The following is a 25,231-nucleotide window of genomic DNA, read 5'->3' on the forward strand; positions in this document are numbered from 1 at the left end:
TGCAAAGCAGAGGACGTCATTGTCAGCAGCTGTTTTAGGCGAGCAGAGTAATCAGAGTAAACGCAGGTGGCCCATTCTACTTCACGGCGCAGAGACGTGGACGATGCTCAAACACGACCTGAGCAAGCTCGAAGTTTTCCAAATGCGTTGCTTTCGATGCATTCTCGGCGTTTCCCTTCGCGACCGTCATTCGAATGACACCATCCTCACCAGCTGCGGCAGCCAACCGACGATCGGCGACTTAATCCAGCGCCGCCGACTCCATTGGTTTGGCCACATTTGTCGAATGGACCCGAGCCGCTACCCCCACGGCCTACTCTGGTTGACCCGCCCCACCGATTGGAGGGTGTATCGAAATGCACCAAAGAAGACATGGATGAAACGCATCCAGGATGATTTGAAGGCCCTTCGACTTGACCTCGAGCAGGAAGAACCATCGCCTTAGATCGAAAGCGTGGAAGATAATCGTTGGTCAAGCAAGAGAACCTGCGGCACCTACAGCAGCGTGCTGACCACCGCCGCTGGTCACCCGCTAAGGACAAGAAGAAACGCAGGTGGACAATAAACAACAACAAATATAATAGTCAGTGTCACATGTGTGAAAGCTGCATGTTTCCACAGGCTGTCATGGAAACATGAATACAGATGTGTCTAAACACCAGTACTGACGTTACTGCAGATGCATGAAGGCAGCAAAACTCCTGTGAATGAATCAAAATCACTTTTTCTTGAAGTAAACAGGTTTTAAATCGCTGCTTTTGACTTTGCACAAAAGAATATTTCAGCCCAACGTGTCCTGTTTACTCTGCAGTCACATCCTGTCGATGCAGGAACGCGACGCGCTGTTCAAACTGCAGCTTCTGTGCAGGTTTAGTCTGGTTTATACAGACTGGCTGTTGAGTTCAACGAGCTCAAAGTCGCCTCTGGTCTTATGTGCGGATATAGTGTGCCTCTCTAATTCTGTGTGCTCGTTTGTACCAGGGGAAGACGGGAGAGGAGAGGCAGCAGATGATCAAAGCTCTAAGAGAAGAGCTTCGTCTGGAGGAGGCTCGCCTCGTGCTGCTGAAGAAGCTCAGGCAGAGTCAAATGCAGAAGGAGAACGTGGTCCAGAAGGTGAGTGCTGCTGACGCCACACTCTCACACAAGGCCACTGCTGGAGCTCTGCAGCTCTTTGCATCTGTGGTGCCTTCGCCATGGTTACGTGGGTTCAGTTCAAGTCACTTTTATTTGGTGCCAAAGGAGGCTTCAGTGTCTTATTTAATCACAGCAGCAGTTTGTTAATATTTCAATAATTTAACAAATATATTCATAGACTGATCCTAACATAATAATAATAGTTTATATCAGGAGAGCATGACCTGTATAGACAGTGGATAGTGCAGGATCAGTATTGAAACATGTTTGTACCCTGAGCTGCAGACGGGACTGTAATATTGTTTAAGTCAGGGCTCCCAAAGCCGTGGCTCGGGGGCCACTCGCAGCCCCCTGCTCGCTGCCCCGTATACGGACCTGTAGACATAAAATGCAGTTTGACTGTTGAAGTGACGATTTTGTTTGTTGTTGAGTGAAATGTTGAAAAGTTCTTCAAACTCCACATTAGTCCAGCTCTGAGGTCTTTACACTGGCTGCCTGTCAGAGGATAGACTTTAAAGTTCTGATGCTGGTCTATGAAGCTCTGAATGGTTTAGGACCAAAGTACATCAGTGACCTCCTGACCCAGTATGAACCTTCCAGATCCCTCAGGTCATCTGGATCCGGTCTTTTATCAGTTCCCAGAGTCAGAACCAGACACGGAGAAGCTGCATTCAGCTTTTATGCTCCTTATATCTGGAACAAACTCCCAGAAAGCCTCAGATCAGCTGAAACACTCAGTTTATTTAAATCCAGGTTGAAGACTCACCTGTTCTCAGCTGCATTTGAATAAAGCACCAAATCAGCACTCAAAACTTACATTTTAACTACTGATTTTATCTGTTTTGTTTGTTTGTTTGCTTGTTTTAATCAATTTTAAATCCTGCTTTTTATTTGTTTTTGTTTCTAATGTCTGTGTAAAGCACTTTGAATCACCTTGTTGTTGAATTGTGCCATACAAATAAACTTGCCTTCAAACGATTGAATATGAAGGCGACACGAGCAGAGACACAAACATGACGGGTGTGTTAGTTCACTGACAGACTCACAAACTAATGCGCACACTTATGTCTGCACCTTTGTTAAATACGAACAAAAATACGAACAAAAAGATTTGTCTTGTTATTTTTAAACAAAACGACATTTTAGGAGAGATTTGTGAGTGTTTGTTTGTTTGTTTTTGTTTGTTTTTGTTTGTTTTTGTTTGCCCTCACATGAGACAACAGTGCAGCAGTGTCTCGTTTAGTTTGAGAGCCCTGCTCTAAATCATATGCAGTAAACATTAATATAAAGAAAGCACCAGAACATCAGTCTGAGACGTTCCCGTCCTGGTTCATCGTTGCTCTCCTGCAGGTCCCAGTGGTCCAGAATGCTGCGTCATCTGTGCAGCCTCCTCCCATCCACAGCTCTCCTGTCCTGGGGAAGCTACCTGTGAGGCCAGGTCTACACAACCCTGAGCCCCAGAACCTCCGCACTGCACAGGTGTGTGTGTGTGTGAGTGTGTGTGTGTGATTGTTGCACCTTAAACCAGCCGTGCTGACTTTAAATGACGTCTTTGACTCACAAAGAAAGAAAAAGAACTACAGAAGTCACTCAGTGTCTATCATGTAAACCAGCTCCAACCTTTTTTGCGCCACGGACCGGTTTATGCCCGACAATATTTTCATGGACCGGCCTTTAAGGTGTCGCGGATAAATACAACAAAATAAAACTAGTACCGGTACCGAAAAAAAGAAGATTTATTCATAACACACGTGAAAAGACCCAGGAAAACTGAGTAAACAATAAAAACAATAACAAAATAACGCTAAAAACCGATAAAAACCCTGAAAACCAAACATTTCACACCTGAGCCTCAACTCTCGCGGCCCGGTACCAAACGACTCACGGACCGGGACCGGTCCGAGGCCCGGGGGTTGGGAACCGCTGCTGTAAACGAACCTTCGACGTTTTGGCTGTAAGAAAGGGTCATGTGACCATGTGACCATATAGGACAGTGATGGAGTCTGAAATGTCTCCTTTTTATCTGTAGTCACATTTTAAACTTCACCATGTGGAGTACTCACAGAGATGGCTCTGCACGCTGAGCTCCCACCTTTTGTTGATGTCTTTAGCAAAATGTCAGTTTTCTCTGAGACTGAATCCACGTCTCTGATCTGAGTTACTGAGATGATTCATCGCCTCGTTGGTGGCTGCACCACTCACTGTAGAGGAATGTTCTTACCAAGTACGGTCTTGTTTTCATCTTTTAGCCAATGATACGTACCCGTTTGTAAAAAGCTTTCAGTTAAGAGACTCAAAAGGGAAAAAAACAAAATCTTCTGGATTTTTAGCTCCAGATAAAACTTTGAGCTGCGGTGGATAAAAAAACACTTAAACATAGAAGAACGTGTGAATGAGCCGTGGTTACATTATCATTTACCGTAAAACAGGTGAGCAAGTGTCATTTGCATCTCTGATCTCTGCTGAACTATGAAACCCTTTGTTGCCCTTCTCCTGTCTGCAGGGTCACACAGTCATCCGGTCAGCGGCTAATGCAAACCTGCCCCCCATATTGATGTCTCAGCGAGTGATAGCACCCAACCCTGCCCAGCTGCAGGGCCAGAGGGTCGCGTCCAAACCTGGGATGTCTCGTTCCAGTTCCAACAGCTTGGCTAACGCTGTCAGCTACCAGCAGGTAGAGTCAAACCAACCTGGGCTAAAGCATTCGTTTGAGAAAGGTGTGAACGTGTGTGCTGATTGGTGGGAGCCTGGAGACAGATCACTGATCAAACCCTTTACATGTGTGGATGTATATCTCTCTGCAGGCCAGTCAGGTGGCAGCTTCCCAGCGCTCAGGCTCCAGCGCCATGTACATGAACCTGGCCCACATGCAAGCGGCAGCAGCTGGGGCCGGCGGCCTGGGCGGAGCTTCGGCCGTCAGCCCGTCCACCATGTCCGGTTCGGCCAGCGGAGCGGTGAGCTCCATGGCAGACCAGGCGAGCAGTCAGGCGGCAGCCAAGCTGGCCCTAAGGAAGCAGCTGGAGAAAACCTTACTGGAGATCCCTCCACCCAAACCCCCAGCCCCCCTCCTGCACTTCCTGCCCTCTGCCGCCAACAGCGAGTTCATCTACATGGTGGGCCTCGAGGAGGTGGTGCAGAGTGTGCTCGACAGTCAGGGTAAGTAAAACCTGATATTGGGGAGGAAACATCTACAGCAAATCTTTGATTTATACTGAACTGATAGACAAACCATGAATACGCTATATTTAAATAAATAAGTGTTTGGTTGTGTGAGCATGACCCAGAGACCATTTTGATAATAATTATAAAGACTAAATCTCGCCAGCAGGTGGTGCTGTTGTTTCTTCTGTCCATAGTTTGTTGCAATAACCAATCACGGCTTAGCAGAGCCAGAAGCAGGAAGTTCTTCTCGTATGTTTGAGAAATCATTGTCCCTGAATCCAGCTCCATCCTTGTAGCTCCGCCTTTTTTACTCTGTCAGCCTTTAAAGGTCTGAATAAAGGCGGCTACACCTGTCTGCTCAGCTGTGAGCAGAACAAAGTGCCTTCAGTTTGTTTCAGGAGTGTTGTGATGACTTTAAATGGGTTGTCTGTAAATTCTGGGTGTGCGTTTGCCGGAGCGCCGCCCGTCGCTGCAGCTCTGTCATTGATAACTGAGTCGTGTCTGTAGGTAAACTCAGAGGGACGCTGGCCCGTCTGGAGCCTTTCTTCTGCGCCCAGTGCAGAACTGACTTCACCCCCCACTGGAAGCAGGAGAAGAGTGGGAGGATCCTCTGCGAGCAGTGCATGACATCCAATCAGAAAAAGGCTTTGAAGGCCGAGCACACCAACAGGCTGAAGAATGCCTTTGTGAAGGCCTTACAACAGGAGCAGGTTAGCAGCGTCATGCTGGCTGATTCTTCCTCTCACTAAGTTTGTTTATGTCACTGTCACAGTTTTACTGTGTAGCCACACAGAGTGTTGTCGTCTGGTGTTGGTAGCAAAGTGATAAATAAATGATTGGCACATTTTAGTGTCGTCTAAAATGTGCCAATAGGGACACGGTTTCATGTTTGTAAACATCCGAGTCACTAATGAGCACGCTGTCGACTCAGCAGAGCCTCACCTGGCTTCACCCTAAAACGCTGGTGTCAGCTAGCTAGGCTACCCCAGGGTTTTCACTTCATTGGCAGCATCTGGATAAACACGTCTGCTGTGAGCAGCTGATTTTAAAAAAGTTAAAAGTGCTCCAGAGCTTCTCAGTACTGAAACCCCTGAATTGGTGCTGAAGTTACTCAGATAAGATGTGATCCTGTTTGCAGTCTCTTTGTTACCACACCTGAACCCCCAAACACAGCTGGAGTATTTGATGGTGATTGTGGAGTCGTTGAATGTAAGAACACGGTGGCACCGATGCACCTGAATGTGTTTCTCTTGTTAGGAGATCGAACAGAGGCTGCAGCAGCAGGCTGCTCTCTCTCCCAGCTCAGTCCCTACCAACGCCTCCAAGTCTGACTCCATGATCCGACATCATGCCCTCCGCCAGGTACGTTCCAGCAGAGGAGACGTGTGGTGCTCGTGTGTGTGTTCCAAACCAAATGTGCTTCAAGCAATAACTCGCAAATCTCTGGTTCTTAGGCGTCCCAGCCTCAGGCCTCCCTGCAGCAGGGGCTGTCGAACTCGGCACGAGGGGTCCTGTCCAACTTCGCCCAGGCCTCCCAGCTCTCTGTGGCCAGCAGCCTCATGGGCATGACCAGCGCCAAGCATTGTGGCGGCAGCGGAGGCGGCAGCAACAGCAGCAGTAACAGACTGCAGCACGACAACCGTCGGCAGATCTACAACATCCCAGGTACCTGTGTGTGTGTGTGTGTGTGTGTGTGTGTGTGTGTGTGTGTGTTGTTTCCTGCTGTGCATCTTAGTCAACATCAGCCATTCGTAGGTTTACTGGCTCCACCCAGGACGTTGTTTTGTCTTTCTGTCTGTAAACACGACAGCTCAGAAACTATCAAATCAGCATCCACCAAGGTCTTTAACATTAGCTTTAGCAGAGACGTGCTATCAGCAAGTCAGAAGGTCAGGAGGAGTTACACTGTGGCTTTATAGAAAGCATATGATTGGGTGTTGGGGTTGGAGGGGTGGGGTCGACTGATACTGGAGAGGAGTAAGCCTGGGAACAACTCTGAGTGCAGTCTTGTTTACGTGGATGTGAGTGAGAGTGAGGCAGGTGTGACGGTTATCTGGGGTCAATCATTCAAACAAACGAGAGGATGCAGATGTTTCGCTGAGTCCACCTCTGTGTCGATTTAGTTTTATTGCTGTTTCTTTACTTTAAAACAATTCTAGTAAACGTATAAAATAAAAGAAGTTTCGGAGCGTCAGGCTAGTTCATGTCAACAGCAACAAAACAAAAGGTCACTTACATGTTTGAGCCTTAAACTCTACAAAGTCTTCATCTCCTCTGAACGTTGTCCTTCTGCTCCACAGGGTTAAACATCGCCTATCTGAACCCAGCGGCTGTCGGAGCCCATAAGAGCTCCAGCTTAGCAGACCGGCAGAGGGAGTACCTGTTGGACATGATCCCGCCTCGATCCATATCGCAGTCGATCACTGGACAGAAATGAGCCCTGTCCAGCTCTTGCCCCTCGAAGCCACCTTCATCTTCATACCTAAACCATACCGAAGCACTCCTAAATCAGTCGATCCCCTCTCCTCTTCACCTCTCATCGCATGCAGTGCCTGTCCATGTGCCTACCTTAAACTGACCCATAAAAACCCCACCGAGTTGGACGAGGACTCTAAACGACCAGTGCATTTGACATGCTCTTAATATAGTAAAATCCTTCTTCTTCAGTCTATTTAAGAATTATAATTCCCCTTATTATAACTGGTGGTAGCATTATTATTCCTACAACTACCATATTTGCTTCTGTTACTATTACTCATTATGCTTTCTCCTTTTGATCGTTTGTTTTCTGCTGTTATCTTTGACTCTGGGTAGTGACGGCCTGTCGTTGTCATATAGCATTTTTTTTCTTTATAATTTGTCCTAAAGCTTAGCTGCGATCGTTGCTAGTAACAGAAGATCAAGATGATGCGTTCTGGTTGCTATGCAACTTACAAGCTTTGTAAAATAGTCTCGACTCGGACGAAACTGAAATCCCGACGGGTACAAAAACAGACGGTTTGAGGCTCTGCATGCTCTTGAAAAGAGGATGAAGAACCCATTTTAAAAATGGAAAACGTGGAGGGAGGGAAGGAGGGAGCGGCAGAGCAGCCACACCTGTACAATCTCCCTGAAAGGGCCTGCTTCACAGCGACACTCAGCCAAAATTCTGATATGCTAACGTTAAGTTTCAGGACAGCGCCGGAGATTCTGCCACCGACGGAGTTGACGAACTGGAAGCAAAAGAAAACCCGTGTGATCAGTGTTCGGATAACCTTCGCTTCCACCGTCGTTCACGAAAAGCTTCTTATCAGGTTCTTCATTTCAGATTGAAACAGTAACACTTTTTTATGCTGGATGATGCTTAAGTTGTACTAATCACGATGGACAGTCACAGCAGTTTACCACCTGCCTCGTCAGGAGACCAGCAGTCAGTCGAAACTCCAGCGAGAAGGAAGCCGACGGGCGTGTCGTCTGCGTACCTGCCAAGTATTCGCCTGCTGATGCTCTGTTGGTCTCATCCCATTTCACTATTTGCCAGTGACCTACTAAACCACCACCATACTCCCCACCCCAACCCTTCGGCTGTTCAGTATGCACAGACTGAACCCTTTGACCCCGCTGTTCCTCGTGGCGTCGCGTGTTCTTTGAGCAAAAAGACCTCAAAGCTAAAGGTGGAAGCGCATTTTGTGCGTCCAAACCACAGACTCTGTAACTACAAATCTGGGTTCTTCTTCTTTTTATATTTTGGTTTTTAGATTATTTTCTAAATGTTGTGCAACACCCATTCCCGAACCCTAACTACTATTCCCATCCCTACCTCATCCCTTTTCGTTTGTTCGTTTAAACTTTATGCGGCGTCTCCTAATAAAACGGTTGCGTATCTGAGAGGTACGGCTGCCGGAGACGATAATAATCAACATAAAACAGAAACTATTAAAATGTCTGTATGGATTATGTATAGATAGCTAGCTTCAGAGAAAAAGGATGTGGATTTTATCTTTTAAGGAGAGGCACGGCTCAATCATCGTGTGAATGCTCTGCACACGTTTCCTCTACAGAGGAGCCCTGTGCATATTTCAAATTAGACGTTTGTGTGGAGAAGAGTTGAGAGTGGCTGCGGTCTGGATGCTGGCTGACAGCGAACCAGAGTCCGTGAGGTGTGTGTTTTGTGTTTCTCGTTTTGTTTTATTTACAGGCTCCCCAAAAGATGTTTACATGCTTTTAATGTTCAAAAACACTTTATGATCCTGCACTTCTACAAATGCTCCGTTTGAGTTTCCGTCGCTTTAAAGCCCGCCTTCCAAAATTCCAGTTCCACTCTTATTGGTCAGCTGTGATGACGAAAGCTAAACTTTGTGGGCTTCTTAACAAAGCCGTTACCTGAAGCCACGACAGGACGACTACATGTTGCTTCTATCCCTGAGCGTGCTGACATCACAGCAGAGCTAACGTTGGTCTTGATGGTGTTATTTGTCACTTGTTCTGTTATTGACAACATAAACAGGAGGAAGTCGATGAAAACAGGTTTGTTTGGAACGTCTCTTTGTTGAAATAGCTCAGCTAGCATGTTAGCATGACCCAGTGCTAAATGGACTGGTAGCTTTTCTGCTCTGAGCACTCAAAGCTCTTCACACGACTTGTTGATTAGTGTTTAGTGCTGTCTGACTAACATTCACACACATTCACACTCCGATGGACGCATCGGAGAGCAACCTGGGGTCAGTATCTCGCCCAGGAATTCAATTCAATTTTATTTATATAGCGCCAAATCACAACAAAAGTCGCCTCAAGGCGCTTCATAGATACAGAGAAAAACCCAACAATCATATGACCCCCTATGAGCAGCACTTTGGCGACAGTGGGAAGGAAAAACTCCCTTTTAACAGGAAGAAACCTCCAGCAGAACCAGGCTCAGGGAGGGGCGGGGCCATCTGCTGTGATTGGTTGGGGTGCGGATATTTGGCATGCAGACTGGAGCAGACTGGGATCAAACCATCAACCTTCTGATTAGTAGGTGAGCTGCTCTGCCACCTGAGCTACAGCTGCCACCTGCTCTGCTGGTGTCACCTCCAGTCAGGCTCCAGTTGTTCCTCCTTTGAAACGTGCACGAAGAAGTTATCGAACACACTGAATAAAGTTTGGAGAAAAGCTGAAAGAGACACTCGTTGATAAATGACTAAATCCTAATTTACTCTCTGCAGATGTTGGACCTGAGTCCCAGCTTTCATTTCACTGGTGTCCAGTTTGTACATGTATCTAGAAGATGGAGTTACTGCACTCATCCTGACACATAACCCTCACAGAGCCCAGTGTCAGGCCTGCACCCCGTTCTCACTGCAGCAAGTGTGCCGTTGGTAATGGAGCGGTTCTTACGCAGCCCTTTGCTACTGTACCTGAGCACTCTGTGCGCTTTATACAACGTAACCTCATCCACCCTCTTTTTGCTCAAATGTTTTCTATCTAACATTCGTACTGTGATGGATGCATCGGGCACAGCTCGGGCTCAGTATCCTGCCCAAGGATGTTTGAACCACCGACTCTCTGGTTAGTAGTTGGCCTCCTGCTCGACCTCCGAGCTACAGCTGCCCCTTAATTTGTGTTTGTGTAAAATGATCTGTTGTTGTTCTTACTGCAAACCAAATTCCATCTCAGTCCCAGGATCGGTAATGTTTCCCATTGGTTAAAGTGACAGCACTCGTCGTTCAGATGGAGAACTTTTGGCATGTTACACACGATAGTGAAGATAGTGAGAAGAACCAATCGTTCAATGTTATTAAGAACAGACTCTTCGCCTGTTTCAGGCTTCACCTCAAACGCTACAGCCCATCTGTGCTCTGGATAAGAAATGGTGAAAGTTGGTGACATGACTGTCACTGGGCTTTTCCATAAGCAGCAACGCTGCAGCAGTGATGTGCAGTTTCCAAAGTGTCAGGAAATGTGATTTCTTCCAACATAGTTTTGGAGTTTGGAGACAGGTTGAAAACTGCGGTTCTGTCATATGAACAGAACTGAGCATCTGATGGTGTTAATCCACTTTTATCTATTTATCATGTCAGTGTGTGTTTTCACAAACCATTTGAAGTATTTCCACGAAGACGTCGATGGTTTTGCTCCGGACAAAACCTCTAAACCTGCCCAAACCCAGTCGGTCTTTACACAGGTTGGACAGCTGCTTCATCAGTTAGTTTGAGACGTAACAACAGCCGTCATAACAGCAGTGTTAGATTCTGGTTGGACACCTACAGACAGCTTGTCTTGCCTTAGTCGACCATCACAGTGGATTTAAAATCAAGGTGTTGTTGAAATGCAGACTTTGTTTTAAACAGAAATACTGCATCACCTGTTGAATCTTTTTTACATCTTTCAGAGGCTCAAAAGTATTTGGACAGACTGCTGTAATTTTAAATGTCAGGATTATTTTTAATACTTCACTGAAACCCTGTGCTGTCGAAGACTGCCTGAAGTCTCCAACCCACGGACATCATGATACTCTGCCAGGCCGTAGCTGCCTTCAGCTGCTTTTTGTGTGTTTGCCTTCAGATTTGTTGGGTTGGGATCAATGTCCCATTTCTTTGTCTCAGGAAAGCTCCAGGGTTGTCCATGCAGTATGTTCGGGACATTGTCCATGTGCACTGAGGTGTCATCCAGTCAGTTTTGGAGCATTTGGCTAAATCTGAGCAGAGAGATCCTGCAGAATTCATCCGGATGTTTCTGTACATACGTACGCTGCCTCCACCTGCTTTTAGATTTTCTTTGTAAGTATCTCATCTGTCCTGGTTGATGGAGCGTAACCACCTCCATGCTCATGCTGAGAGTTCCCATGATCAGCTAAGTACAAGTTCAACATTCACCATTAATTCCACATCTGTTTCCTCCTGTGTCAGGGAGTAATGAGGGAGTCACGAATCTGCTCGTCTGTCAGTTGTCCAGTTACTTTTGACCCTTCAGTCAACAGTCAATGCAGCACTTCTGTCAATGAAATCAGAAAGTCTGGTTTTGTCACATCTTGGTTTGGTTTAAAGTCGACTGTCGTTGTGTGAAAGGATAAATTCATGGTCCAACAACCTCTGGAAATAACTGTATGGTGGTGTTGAAGGTTTGGGAGGGAACATGAATCTTCATAACTGTAACGGCGTTGTGTGACAGCAGGTTATGACAAATACATCATTCAGACTGCAGTCGAAGCCTCATAATCTAAGCAAGAAGAACGTGTTCAGGTCTTTGGTGTTGTTGGTGACAACACGAGTATTTCAAGCAGTGTTCAGGTGATGTGCAGTATTCTTCACAGCACGCTGTCCGTCCTTACAGGACGACCGAGAGTCGTCTCAAACTAGCAGCTGTTGCTACTTAATCTGTGATGTGAAGTCTGACGCAGATTACTGATGATGGTCTGCGACAGCATCACAGCAGATTCAGATTATTGATCGAGACCTTGGACTAACGCATAGTGAAACATGGCTGACCTGTTGCAAAGGACTCCACACGACCTGACACGACCTCTGGCCGCCATGTTGGATTTCTTCAGCTCTCGGGTACCAGCTGATGTTCCTCACAGAAACGTTTACCTCGGTTTGTGTGCGGTGTTTGAATGTCACAGGTTACAGTTGTTTCTCTGGTTTCTGCTGCAGCTGCATAACTGCACTCAGCTCACTGAAAAGTGTTTGTTTGCTGATGCACATGAACGGCTCCTTTTTTAAAAGGATTCACACATTGCAGCTTGACATCAGCATTTAGCTTAAAGCACCGCTGTGTTCAAGTAAAAGGCACGTGTGAACGTACGAGCAAGAGAAGCGATGGTAGCAGACCAAAAATACAGCTTCTCTCTAAAGAGCTTCAGCACTTCATCAGCTGTGCAAGTCGGTCACAGTAACTTCTCCTGGTTAATGAGCCCCCCAGCCAAGAAAATCAGCTGTAAGCTGCACGCGGGACAGTTTTTGGTCCATAAAGAGAGCAGCACCGAATCATGACAGAGGTGTTCAAACCATGTCATGCATGTCGAACACAGTGGGAAGCAAAACGATCCAAAAACATGAGTTTAGCATCTGAAAGCACTTTGAACGTTCAGACTACAGCAGAGAAAGTTCACACGATGACTCTGGAAAAGTCAGTGTTTCCTCTTATTCCCAGTTTTAGAGCTTTTAGTTTCCCCTCTCACTAATTCAGCTGTTTTCTCACACGTGCATCTTATAGCCGACTAACAATCAAAGTGTGTTATGTTGTTATTGAACGGGGATAGAAGCTTCAGTGTTCAAATCCACAGATTGTGGCTGATACACTCGTACGTTTCTCAAATTTGCTTAAATATGAAGGTGGGAGCTGTTACAGTCGCGCTGCAGTGACCCGCTGACTCACAAAGGCTGTACGATACAGTCAACTTTTATTACAGTGTTACTGAACGAATCCTGAGCAAGTATCGGTACTGAGTCGGCTGATGAAGCTCCGTGTGGCTCCAATAAGCCCTGCATCGTCTATACGCGTATAGTGTTTGTGCGTTTTTTTGTTTGTTTGTTTGTTGTGCGTTCTGGTTGTGTCCAAGTAATCCAGACCTGCCTGTCACTACTACAGAATGATCCAGTGACAAACAGTCCACAGAGAGCGATCCAAGATCCTGCTGTGAGCTGGCACTATGTGTATAAAGACTGAGCTGGATGGGAGACGACGTTTGAAATTGGATGTAGCGAAACGAAACCTGAAATCTATTTTTGCTCCGGCTCCTGGTCCGATCTGCTTCAGCTGCAAAGCCGAAGTCTAAATGACAAAATAAGCTCCCGTCTCTCTTTTTGCAGATGCATTTATACATCTTTGTATTTGAACTTTGTTCTTTTCAACATCACTTTTTAGATTTTCAAGTCATTCTTTATTCTAAGGATTTGTTTGTTTTCTGTCGCAGTTAAAAAAAAAATATTGACTATGAAATAAATGACACAATATTTGCTAGGGTTTAAGTAATAATGACTTATTGTACATATGCATTTTTTCCTCCGTTACTGAAAAAAGAAATTAAATGGTTGTACATTGTGTAGAAAAGCAAACAAAAAGCCATGAATATTGTGAAGCTTGTCATTTCGTTTTGTGATCACTGTGTATTATTGTGTAACAAATGTGCAAAATGTTTGGGATTCTTTTTCTTTCGCCCGTTCTGCTTCTTGAAGCGGCCTCGCTGGTTGCATTTGCTGTTATTTTGAACTAGTTAGCGTTTGCAGGAAAGTGCTCACTGGTTCAGCTCAGAATGGTCTCAATACTTTGATGCATTAAACTTTAGATACCTTCAAATTACTTGTTGATGGAAACACTCTGATTGGTCGGACTCGGTGGGCCTAGCCCTCGCTGTCAGAACGCCGTCACGTTGGCGAAACCACGATTACTGCTCAGCGGTTTGTTACACGCAGGCAGGACGCGGATATACACGAACCACTAAGACGCAGATTCTTCCAACTGTAGAAACTTTTTGTTTGTTTAGCTTCTTCGCCCTGAATCAGTGACCACTTTTTCTGCCGACACCAGCATACAACACGTATGATACTGTACTGTTTGGCTTTATCTTCTATTAATTGTTGTTGCTAATGCAGGGAATGATTTAACTGCAAAATCATTGTTTCTTTTTTGCATAGTGTTGACAATTTTAAATATCTGGGAAGTAGGAACGAATGATAAAACGGACCAGAGACTAATCAGACTAATTTTTGTTTTACTTGCATCAATCCTGACCTTTTGCACATACTTGATATTTAACGGTCTTCAAAAAAAAACGTCAAGAAAATAATGCTGTTTGAATACTGCCAGTTGATTGACAATTATGCATTGATTGAAAAAAAAATAAGCTAATTTTGGAGGAAATAACTTTGTAATATTTATCTCTTGCAAGCTATGTTTAATAAAGGTTGAAACAATTTGCTTCAAAGTGTCAACGTCATTCAGCTTTCTTCTTCTTCTTCTGCGACGGCGCTCTGGGCAGCGCTTTCAGCCGATCTGTCTCTCAGGACTCTTTGTGGACACGCCCCTGTTGGTTTAATGTGATCTGTACATGCGTCAATTAGACTTTGATATATGCTTGCTGAGAAATTTCTGGTAAGCTTTTTCAGGGTCAAGAGTAACTTGTATCTGTAAAGTCACCATGGTCGAGGGTGTTTTTGCCTTGTTTGATTTGTGTAAAAAACGTTCAACCCCGGTCTCATCACAGTGCACCGTTTTTGTTTTTTAGCTGGACTTGGACAAAAGGTTTCTGTCACCCAACCGACTGCTGTCACGTGTAGTGCACAGCCAGTACCGACCAGAACCTGCAGCTCCTTCATTGTTACTGTAGGTCTCTTGGCAGCATCCTCGACCACTTTTCCTCTGGTCTTTTCATTCATTTTGGGGGGCGGGGCATCAAGTTATCATTATCCCCTCAAAAACAGTCTCCATCTACCCCAACAACAAACCCTGGATCACCAAGGAGCTCAAGGAAATCCTTAATTTAAAAAGAAAAAAGAGGATTTTCTTTTCCGGCTCTGCACTGGATAAAAAGGAGGTCAACGGGGAGGTCAAGAGGCCCGTAAAAACTGCTGAAAAAAAATTCACCACAGGAGACCTCCACTCAGCCTGGCAGGGCCTCAAAACCTTGGCCTCTGTGAATACTGTGGTCACCACCTCCAGAACCCTCCAGGTTCTCATTCTTGGCCTGTTCATGCCCTCATCTTTAACCTCTGCTCCGTTCTACCTTAATTGCCCCTTTGGGGATAAATAAATAAAGTCTCTCTGATTCTGATTCTTTAGATCAGCTGTGTTGGATCAAGCACACGGCCCTCGAAGCCTGGAGAGCCCCACCCCTGGATTAGGGGGTCTATACTTAAACCAGCGTTTATATCATGTACACAACGCAGTCCTCTCCACTAGGTGGCAGCCTGGAGCAACAATCCATTTCCCGGGTCAGCTGAAATGTGACCTGTGTGGAAACAGTTTCCATCTGGAGAGCTTGAAAGAGACTCCAGGAAAAGTAGAAGCAGACTGATCAGGACTCAATCTGAACCCAGCTCTCTTCATTCCAGCACAGACGAATGTGTTTTTACTCTAACATGTTTCATGATGTCATTTCCTGATTTTTCTGTGTTGATTAAACAGCCATCCTCTGAGCTGCTTTGAATGAACCGGTACATGCAGGGATCAGGGCTGGTGGACACACACGCGCACACACACACACACACACACACACACACACACACGTTATTTGGAGCAGCTGTTACAGTATTGTTTCTGCGCTGTTACAAAGTTTGTTACAAAGTTACAAACTTTAACAAAGTTACAAAGTTTGTAACTTTGTTACAAAGTTTGTTACAAAGTTACAAAGCAGAGTAGAATAGAAATGTTTTTGCCTGAATATTAAATATTATTGTAGCATTGATCCTAAAAGGCGCTCTGTGGCTTTTATGGCTCTTTCAGTCATAAGACCACTGATAACAGAATCAGCTCCCAGCCCAGAGCAGTATTTACTGAGCGCTCGCTAACAGTCTTATCGGCTTCCTTTGAGCGTATCAGAAGGTTCCTTTAACGGTGCTGCACAGTTTGAATAGACTTTTCTAAAAATAAGGCTGTCAGACGTGTTTACTTCAGGATATTTGCAGAAATGCTCACACAGAACCGTTGGACGGCTGGTGATAAACACGACCTCAGAAACATGTTTATCTGTTTCTGTCATTGTACTGAACTCGCTCCGTTACCAGTTAAACGAGCTGATGAAGTCTTTCAGGCTTTGTGCACATGCAGGAAAACAACGAGCTGCATCTCACTCCCCTTTTGTCTAGACCGCGAACAGTCATTACATAACACAACCACAATCATGTGACCTGTAAAAAAGCAGCTGCACTGATAGAGTACATGATGTGACGGTGGGCGGGGCCGGCTTTGTGTGGAACATGACGTTCTCGGAGTGTTTACATATAGATCTGCCTGAAGGACGGGAACGCGGTAGCTGGACGACCTCGACTGTGTAACTGTGGTGCGGTGTGACCTTCCAAAGTGCTTCGAACCACACAGTGAAACAGCAACATCGCTCATCTCCATTTGCTCTAATGTGTTTGTCTGTTATCATCTCTGTGCTGAATGGACTGAACTCTAACTGCTGTCACACTTTAACAACCTTCAAACATCAGCGAGTCATTTCCTTATTGTCAACCTCGTTTAGCCTGAACTTTGATTTAATGTGGAGTCGATACGCAGCCTTCCTCCATCACTGTAATATACTCTAGAATAAAGAGTTCAGCCACATCTATCGTATGCAGCTGCTCAACAATAATTCATTAGTATTCATGAATTTATCCTAATATTTGCCTCACTTTTTTAATTTTAACGTAAACTGTCGTGGACTCCTCACAAGGCAAACATCTCCATGTAAGACACACAGAGTGGACGAGACTGAACAACACAACTTTATTTGTACAGCACATTTAAAAGAGCAGCGGTTCACCAAAGTGCTTTACAATAAAACAGGAAAATTAAGACAATAAATAAAAGACTATTAACAAAGTACCACATATGTCATCAGGTTAAGGGCACTAATTATACAGCAATAAAAGGGAATATAAGAACAAAGTTACTAAGAACAGATGTAGCTAAAAGATAAAGTACATAAATAAGAAATTGAACCAAATATAAAACAGGGACGCTAACTCGATGGAAAAGCTATGTTGAATAAATGAGTTTTTAAACGGGATTTAAAAGATAAAGCGGAGTCTGACGCACGGATAGCGACGGGAAGGTTGTTCCACAGATTCAAAAGCACGGTCACCCCTAGATTTAAGTCCAGATCCAGGCTGAGACAGGAGTAACTGGGCTGAAGACCTGAGGGCTCGCCCAGGGACATGTAGAGAAGATCGACAAGATAACCAAACATTAACATTGATAATAACTCCAGGGGCATCCATTTGCTGTCTGTTTCTCCAGCCAATGAAAGGGCTTACCTGCTCTACACCTGTGTGCACGCTCTCAGTCACATGTCACCTTACTTTGGTCACTGCTAACGTCCTCTCTCCTGCCCTTCAGTGAATCTTTTCAAGCTGCTCAGTTGTTTGAATGTGCTTGAAGTCCAAACAAAGGTTCGCAGACCAAAGTCTGTTTATTCTGGAAAACTCAGCACAGAAATGATCAAATCTGTTCTCGCACACATGAAACGTGCTGATCGGAGCTGAAGAGCGTCTGCCCAGAACACACGAAGGTTACGATCCCGCGGTCGGTTTGCTGAATGTGCAGCCGCACATACAGAGTTCATATCTTCCTCACGCTCCCCAAAAACACAAGAGTTCATGTCTGTGCGGCTTCATCTGCATTTTTAAAATATCTGCTGATTCATGTCCTGCTTGTTGTTTGTCAGCGTGAGCGTGCACGCAGCAGGCAGACGGCTGATTAAGGTGGATGTCAAGGTGAAGAGTGTCTGTGCACATTTCTGTTCCACAGTGAGTGAAAAGCTGCAAACGCTACAACTAATGATCAAAACGCTCAACAAGGGAAACTGTCATTGGTTCAGTTTCCAGCTTTTCTTCTTTCTCACTGTTTCTTTAGAACTTGCACAAATACAGTAGCTGTTGTAATGGCGATGACCTTGCTCACTGTTATCACTGCTGGGCCCTCTGTGCTGTCCTCCTTTGGGGACCCTGACTTCCTCCCACCACCCAAAAGCATGAATGCCAGTTTAACTGGTGACTCTAAACTGGTCACGGATATGAAGCAGAATGCAGTACTGTAGGACTACATGGTTAACCATGTGACTTACAGTTGCACCATATCAAAGACTCCGCTGACTAAACCCATGTGACTTTTTGACAGTCAGAGTTCCCTGAAAGGGAACAACCTGCAACATTTTCATCATTTATTTGCTTCCATTTAAAAGTAAGTTTGGCAAAAACCCACTAAAGTATCAAAACTGAAAGCACATCGAGCAGCAGTAAGCAGAAAGTCCCCCGTCCCGCCCAGGAGCCACGAGAAAAACAAAATTCCTCCCGAAGACGCCCACATGCTCTGTGTGCATGCCCCACGCATGAACAAGGACTCCAACCAATCACAGAACACTTAGCAACAGGCTTCAGCCAATCAGTCCTCAAGTTTTGGGGGAAACAGAGAAGACTTTTTTCTCGTGTGTTTGTCTCTGTGAACAGACAGAAAGAAGGAAACTCGTCCGGTTTCTGAGAAGCAACTTTTGTGTCAGTTCAGTTCAAACAGCAGCAAAACACCAACTTCAGCCACTTTTCTCCTTCAGTGGTCACTTCTCTCTTTGTTTCTCTGCCTTTGCACAACCACACTCCCCTTTCCTGAAACAGACTGAAGGCCGAGTTCTGTTCAGTTACTTCTGTTGTCACACTTCCATATGGAAAACTGGGAAAAACATGAAGCTGCTTGGACATCATTCCTGTCTAAAACAATAAGAAGGCCTAATGACTTGTCCTGTTAACCACTGCAGTCTGTTTTTGGATAGACAGCGGATACGTCGGCTCGAGGTTACGTCGGCGTGCAGACTCCTGAGCTCGCCTGTGTCACAGGCATCATAAATGGAGGCTTTACAGAGGCAGCTTTTACAGTTAAAGGCTTTTTTGGAAGAGCCTCAGCAATCAGTGTTTATTTGAGGCAGCTGTATCACGATGTCCCGCTCATGACTAGACTTGCTCAGTAAGCAAACTGAACTTCCTGTGGTGAATCACCGTCTCCGCTGAGAGAAAAATGGGCGGATGAGGAAATAGTGATCGGGTGGAGACCGGCGGGAGTGTCTGTGTACTTGTGCTGCTGGTATTTTGTGAGTGTCTTGGTGGGTGTGAACACGCAGCTCGTGAATGCTAGCCTTTATTCAGTCAGACAGGGGGCAAGTGCTCTGGCCTCTCAGCCAATCACAGCTGGTGTCTGGGGATGGACCGAGGCGTGATGACACGATGGTGTAGCTGCCCGCAAACACACATGCCTGGAACATGAGAACATTTCTCATCAGCCTTACTTCATCTCTCAGAGTGAAACCCAAAAACGAGCCACGATGCAAAAGTCTGCAGATTTATTATCATTAGTTTTATTTATTTTTATGACTATGAAGGATCTCCTGAAGGGTTCGGCACCGCCAGCCCCAATCTTCATTGTTGTTATTAAGTTGTTACAAAGTCTCCGTCTGTGTCTCTGAGCTTCTTCACTGGAACCACAATGGAGGTCAAACAGGCCTGCAGGGTCGGCGTCTTCCTCTTCTTGCCTTAAAGACAAATGTTGGCCTCAGTGAGACGAGATGGGAGGAGCCTGTTTTTGAAGAAGTCATTAGAAAGAGAGAATAGAGAGAGTTCCTGTAGGGCTGGTCAGGGGTCAATAAATCAACTTCTTCCAATCTGCCACACCCGGCCTTTCTCACTGTTGACTCATTTGAGATAATCTATAACACTGAGGCGTTTATCTTCCAGTTAAAAACTCCTCCAGGGACGAATAAAGAGCTCAAATCTTTATATGATTTTATTATTAAGAGTTTGCAAAACAAGGTGTTATTAGAGTAAAAGGCCTTATCTGCACACACACGGTGCTTTTAATGGCACAGCCTGCCAGCAATGTAGCTGATCACACCTCAGTGTCCCCAGCAGGAAACCTCCAACTCCAAATAAGTGTGATTCAGAGCTCATATCCCAGAATCAAGCTTAAAATAGTCCCTTCATCTAAAACCAACCAGGACAGAAGAAAGCACCTGCTGCCCTCACTTTGGTCTCCTGGGTCCTAAAACCTTTCAGGGTTTCCCAAACTGCAGAATCAAGAGTACCAAGTATGAAAAACCAGTCGGCCTGAGATGTACAGGCGACTGATACTGATGGGAAACCCAGTCAGTTTCCTGTGTTCATGGCCTTGATAAGTGCGGCCTTTTTAGTAACAACATAATGTCTGCCTTTAAAGACTGACCCACAGCCTGGACACAGATAATTAGTCATTTTCAGGGATTTAAAGGTGTCCCGTGTGGAGGTGGACGTTGACCTGCTACTGAGCGTGCATGTCATCCCTGGCTGCAAATATCAGAGTGTGAATGTTAGACAGGAAGCACTTAAGCATAGAAAAAAACAAGTGCTCGTACGAATGAATGTGAATGTTGTATGTTTGAGTTCTCTGGGAAAGTAGAAAGGTGCTGTCATCAGCCCATTTACCAGACGTTAGCCCCAGCGAGGTCACCTGAGGCAGGGGTGGAGATCTGAAGACTGCACTGCAGGCGACTCAACGCTGGTGGTGTAAGTCCCAACCAGCTGTCAGCTGTATGAGGCGAGCCACCTACATTTGTGCTCGGGCTGCCCAATTAACTAATTAAAATAAAACATATATTTTGCTTAAAGGTAACAAATTGACAAAATAAAATGCATTTAAAAATTGGACTAAATTTTTTATCTTTTTTAGTCTAAACCATATGAAGTTAAATATATCACGTGTTTCTTTAATAAAACATGTCTGTTAACACCTGAATTAAAATACATTGGCAAAGACAGAAAATATACATATGAACGAGAATGTAACAGGGAGCATGTGTGGCTGGTGTAACGTGGAAAAGTTGGAAAAAATTGTTGTAGCATAATAACTTTTTTTAAACTCATCTTACTACGTTTAGATGAAACGGGATAGTGGGAATGAGCCACCCGTTCTACAGGGAAAAGGTTGTGGAGACACGGATCACTGGTTATACTGTATGTTTGGATCCGATGTTCCAAAACAGTCCTTTGTTTTGTGAAACTGGTTTGTGTTTTGAGAAAAGTTTCAGCAAAGGTTCCAAAAGCTGGATACACGTCAAGTCCGAAAAAGGTTTTCCAGTTTAAAAGAAAAAGAAATGTGTGTTTGGATACGAGTTTCAGTGAAAAGTGTTTCCTGGTGGTTTTCTTTCTTTATTATTGTTTTAATAATGATATTAAAATATTAATAAAGTCATTCTTCTTGCAGCCTAAAAGCAGTTTGCCGATCATCCTCATACACGAGGCTGGTTTGTACTGTCCCTGTTATGAAGTTTATATCCACAGTTTCATATTTCTAATATCAAACTGTGTTTATCAGTGTTTGCCAAATGTGGGAAGTTCACTTGGCTGAAAGTCAAGCTGTGAACTTTTAATAACAATTACACTCCAGTAGTCATTTCCCAGGGAGAGGAAAAGAGCAGAGGAAGTTTCACTGCCTCCGAGAAGCTTAAACATGACTTTTCGTCATTTGCCATTGGTTGGCTGTGAAGCAGCAGATGAGCTGAGCCTGTCTTAGATAAACAAACTTTGCTTATCTGTTGCTCGCAATAGCTGCTGACGCACGTAGTATAGAGTGGAGAACATCAACATGCAATTCAGTTTTATTTACACAGCACCAAATCACAGCAGCAGTCGCCCCAGACGCTTTATACTGTCAGGTAGGTCCTACAATAACACATACAGAGAGAAACCCAAACTCCCTTTTAACAGGAAGAAACCTCCAGCAGAACCAGGCTCAGGGAGGGGCGGGGCCATCTGCTGTGATTGGTTGGGGTGAGAGAAGGAAGACAGGATAAAGACATGCTGTGGAAGAGAAACCAAATAGATTCAGCCACACTGCTGCAAGTCACATAAACAACCACTGACTAATTTCCCGTCACGATTCCAGTGTGTGGAATCTATTCCAGCATTTCTATTAACAAAGGTCCAGATTACATTTTAATACAAAGAAATATAAATTAGTACCATTCTTTGACCTAAACGCCTTTATTGTATTAATCTTTGCTTCTGTTGTCATCTACTCAGGGAAACAGGCAGATATAACTGCACACGCAGTTAAAGACCTCTCCATAGGCTCCCTGCACAAAGAGTTTGTGCAAGCGGAACAAAAACCTGCAGCGATTAAAAATTTCTAGCTGACAACCAGGGGAAAAAAAAGGAGGTAGACAAGTGAGTGGATAGTTTTTAATAAAAAAAGAACCCATAGGGTTTCATACAAAAACATCTGCACGTATCAAGAGCGTATTACAAACATATTTTCTCACAAATCAGTCATTAACAGTGATCTCCCTGCGCCCTGAAAGAACAGAAGTGGAACTCTTAAATGAAATGTTGTCTGGGACAACTGCAGATCGGATACAAGGATCCTCAGATAAAGTGCCATCGAGAGCGTGTGGTATGGACGGCACTCGCAGTAATTAGCACCAGTCACCAAGCTGTGAAGTTGCAGATCTCCACATCAAAAACATTGTTCGACTGAACAGAGTCTTCTAGCAGTAGGAGTCAAAAGCGCTCAAAAAGTGCAACAACGTAGGAATAAAGGACTTTTTTCAAACACTGGTAACACTAATGACATTTAAGGAAGAAATTTACATGCTGTAATTCTGAAAAGCAACAGTGTTCCCAACAATTTCGTAACAGCGATGCAAACTGAGTGGACTGGTGAAAGGATGGTCCTGTAAAAATACAGGCTTGGAGTGCAATGAGAAAAAGCCACAGCAGGCCAGTGATGGCCCAGTAACAAAGTCATAGTGGCTGTAAATGGAGAGTCTCTGGCAGCTTATTCAGAAATGCAGCAGATCACTGTGCCATCGGGCCTCAACATCTCTGGTCTGAGGAGCACGAGCAGGAAGACTCATAAGCGATGAAGCAGGTTGAAGGCAGCTGATGGAACAAACGACCAACATTTCTGTCCACCTCCACACTCGTGCCTTTACTTCTCCATCCAACCTCCTCTGGAGTTTAGACCTTCTGCCTGTTTTCAAGTTTGGTCCTTCACAGGTGGACCACAGCTCCACGGTTCCCACTGGTAGACTTCAGCAGACCGGCAGCATGCGAGCATTGCCGTTGAACTCCTCATCTGCCTGAAAAAACACGTAATTCCCTTTAGTTACCTCAAGGATGCAACTTCTTACTAACAGGACACTTTTAAGTTAGCAGAGATGCTTACCTCGCTGTATGCTGGCGGCGCTGGGTACTGGAAGGCTGGTGCGTTCATAAAGATGGGACTGTCATCGCCGTCAAAGTCATCAAGGAGAGGTGTGAGAGGCTGGTCGAGGCGGCAGTCCCGGGTCACGTCGCAGTAGCTCGGAGGGTCAGAAGGCATCCTGAGAGACACCCAGCTCTGGGACGCCATGCTGGCTGAACTGTCCTGGCTGCTCACGCTGTTGCTGCGGCTGCCCAGACCGGCGGTCCCAATGACCAAAGGCAACTCCAGGATCAGCTTGTCACTACCAGGAATGTGTACGTAAATCTACGATGTAGAAAAACAGTTATTAACACCAATGTTTACGAGATAAAGACCAAAACTTTCAGAAACTGAAGGCTCACCATCAGAGCGTACTCCACGCGGATGATGTTGCAGCCCAGCATGGATGGTTTGATCTTCGGTACCCTGATCGTTTTTCCCTGCCAGGCGTCGCACATCCCAGAGATGATGTGGTTACCACGCACCGAGGACAGCTTCTGGCGTAGGGTCTTGGTGCGGCCGTTTGCCTGGTAGGTGTGTTTGGCTATGATGGCAGCCTTGGGCACAACAATGCGGGAGCAGGTGTTCTCAAACTTCGCATTGATGCAGATCTCTTCGCCTTCACAGAATCCGCGCCGGTCAATTTTTGCATTCAGGGACACCTGACCGTCAGGGATGAACATGCAGGTGACTTTCTTCTCCTTCATGCCGCCTGCTGGAGACTGAAGAGCAGCAGAAAGACAGTGTTGGGTTATGCAGGCCCAAGCTGCAATGACAAAAACACTGACTATGTTCTGGCATTCGTGAACTCACCAGCAGGTCTGGGGTGTTGACATCCAGCGGCTCCTCCACCTCGAAACATTTCTTGCACTCTAGCACGGGCTGCTGCGGCCTCTCCATCACGGCTTTGACACAGTACTGAACGTAGCCGAACTTCCCCTTGTATGACGACACCAGCTGCCTGTAAGAACCGTTATTGCTCCATCACTTGTAAGTCAGTGGAGAGGTGCGCACTGCATCTCTTTAGATAACGGAAAATCATGCGTCACATAGCGCATCCTCACCCTTGCTGAGGGAGCTCGAATCCAAACGTGTACTCGTACTTGTTGCCAGGTCTCAACACCACGGAGCCGTCAGAGTCTGGAAAAGAAAGTAAACCGTTTATTGCATTATTCATGCACAGCTTTCAGGCTGCCCTGACAATTATTACAACACCCACATCCCAGGATATCCAGCATAAAGGTCATCCCGTACCTGTGGGCTGGTCTTGCAGCCGCAGGACCGTTTCATGCCTGAGGTACTCGGCCTCCTGTCGGCACCGCTGCTTGCCTTTAGCGTACTCCACCTTGGCGCAGCCCAGACCCAGAAGCTTCAGCGAGGACACCCGCATCATTTCGCTGACCTCCACTTCGACACGGCCGGACACCGTGTCTCCGCCGCAGTAAAAAGTCTTACTGGGATCGGAAAAGATTATCTGAAAGATTTTAACTTTCTTCGTCATCGCCACCATGATCGACAACCTCGAAAACGGAGAAAAAGAGCTGAATTGTGAAACTTCACAAATAAATCCCTTGGAAACTGTCGATAATCCAAACACGTCGATCGACCGATTCACTTTGCTGTAAACAAAGGGGGGAGGCTGTTTTTAAGAGCTGGGCACGAGGAGGCAGAATGAACAGCGTGGCTCAGTGCGTGCACACTGCTCTGATTGGTGGAGAAAACTTTGTTTGTGTCAGCCCTGCCCAATCAGCGCGACGAAACAACGCGTGGACACCGCGTGGCTGGGAGAATGTACAGCGTGCTTAGCAGATGCGCGCACAGGAAACTGGAAGTACAGAGAGAACATCGCATTTATAGTAAACACGTTAAAACGTGTGAAATCTTCGCCTGACAATGAGTACAGTATCACATGTAATGGAAACCTGAAAGCTCACAGTATCACAAACTACACCCTTTAGCTCCTACCTCAAAGCACGCTGTGTGCTGTCGATCTGATAGATGTGTTTTTGTCAGCTTATTTTTTATTTCTTATGTTTTTTGCCCTTTATCCCCGTCCCTCTTCCCCGCTGTTTTT

At 45.4% G+C, this 25,231-nt stretch overlaps 2 protein-coding genes across 3 annotated transcripts in view; one reads left to right on the forward strand and one right to left on the reverse strand.

Annotated features, from left to right (window-relative positions):
• The window catches only part of gatad2b (GATA zinc finger domain containing 2B), a 47,668-nt gene extending 37,768 nt beyond the window's left edge, over positions 1 to 9,900 (forward strand). For both annotated transcript variants that reach the window (XM_087834542.1, XM_087834541.1), the window contains exons 4-11: positions 982 to 1,113; positions 2,485 to 2,613; positions 3,638 to 3,808; positions 3,939 to 4,290; positions 4,804 to 5,006; positions 5,554 to 5,658; positions 5,751 to 5,961; positions 6,597 to 9,900. In XM_087834542.1, coding sequence (XP_087690668.1) covers positions 982 to 1,113; positions 2,485 to 2,613; positions 3,638 to 3,808; positions 3,939 to 4,290; positions 4,804 to 5,006; positions 5,554 to 5,658; positions 5,751 to 5,961; positions 6,597 to 6,733 — 1,440 coding nt within the window. In that variant the 3' untranslated portion in view covers positions 6,734 to 9,900. The remainder of the gene's footprint in view (positions 1 to 981; positions 1,114 to 2,484; positions 2,614 to 3,637; positions 3,809 to 3,938; positions 4,291 to 4,803; positions 5,007 to 5,553; positions 5,659 to 5,750; positions 5,962 to 6,596) is intronic.
• Positions 9,901 to 22,705: 12,805 nt separating this feature from the next.
• Positions 22,706 to 24,798, reverse strand: txnipa (thioredoxin interacting protein a). The gene is made up of 6 exons (XM_087835087.1): positions 24,412 to 24,798; positions 24,222 to 24,297; positions 23,971 to 24,118; positions 23,520 to 23,879; positions 23,140 to 23,442; positions 22,706 to 23,053 (listed from the first exon to the last, which is right to left on the reverse strand). Exons 1-6 carry the CDS (start codon positions 24,665 to 24,667, stop codon positions 23,006 to 23,008), a joined length of 1,191 nt encoding a protein of 396 aa, XP_087691213.1. The 5' UTR covers positions 24,668 to 24,798; the 3' UTR covers positions 22,706 to 23,005.
• Between the last annotated feature and the right edge of the window lie 433 nt (positions 24,799 to 25,231).

This window comes from Neolamprologus brichardi, chromosome 22 (genome assembly GCF_056152115.1).
Source record: "Neolamprologus brichardi isolate AB-2024 chromosome 22, ASM5615211v1, whole genome shotgun sequence".
NCBI classification, from domain to species: domain Eukaryota; kingdom Metazoa; phylum Chordata; class Actinopteri; order Cichliformes; family Cichlidae; genus Neolamprologus; species Neolamprologus brichardi.

Bases quoted from the DNA above. Each gene is read 5' to 3' on its own strand.
- txnipa (XM_087835087.1), bottom strand. From the start codon at position 24,667: ATGGTGGCGATGACGAAGAAAGTTAAAATCTTTCAGATAATCTTTTCC. The intron at 24,119-24,221 runs GTGAGGATGCGC...CGGTTCTTACAG, and splicing joins TTCGAGCTCCCTCAGCAAGG to GCAGCTGGTGTCGTCATACA. The intron at 23,880-23,970 runs GTGAGTTCACGA...GCTGCTCTTCAG, and splicing joins TCAACACCCCAGACCTGCTG to TCTCCAGCAGGCGGCATGAA.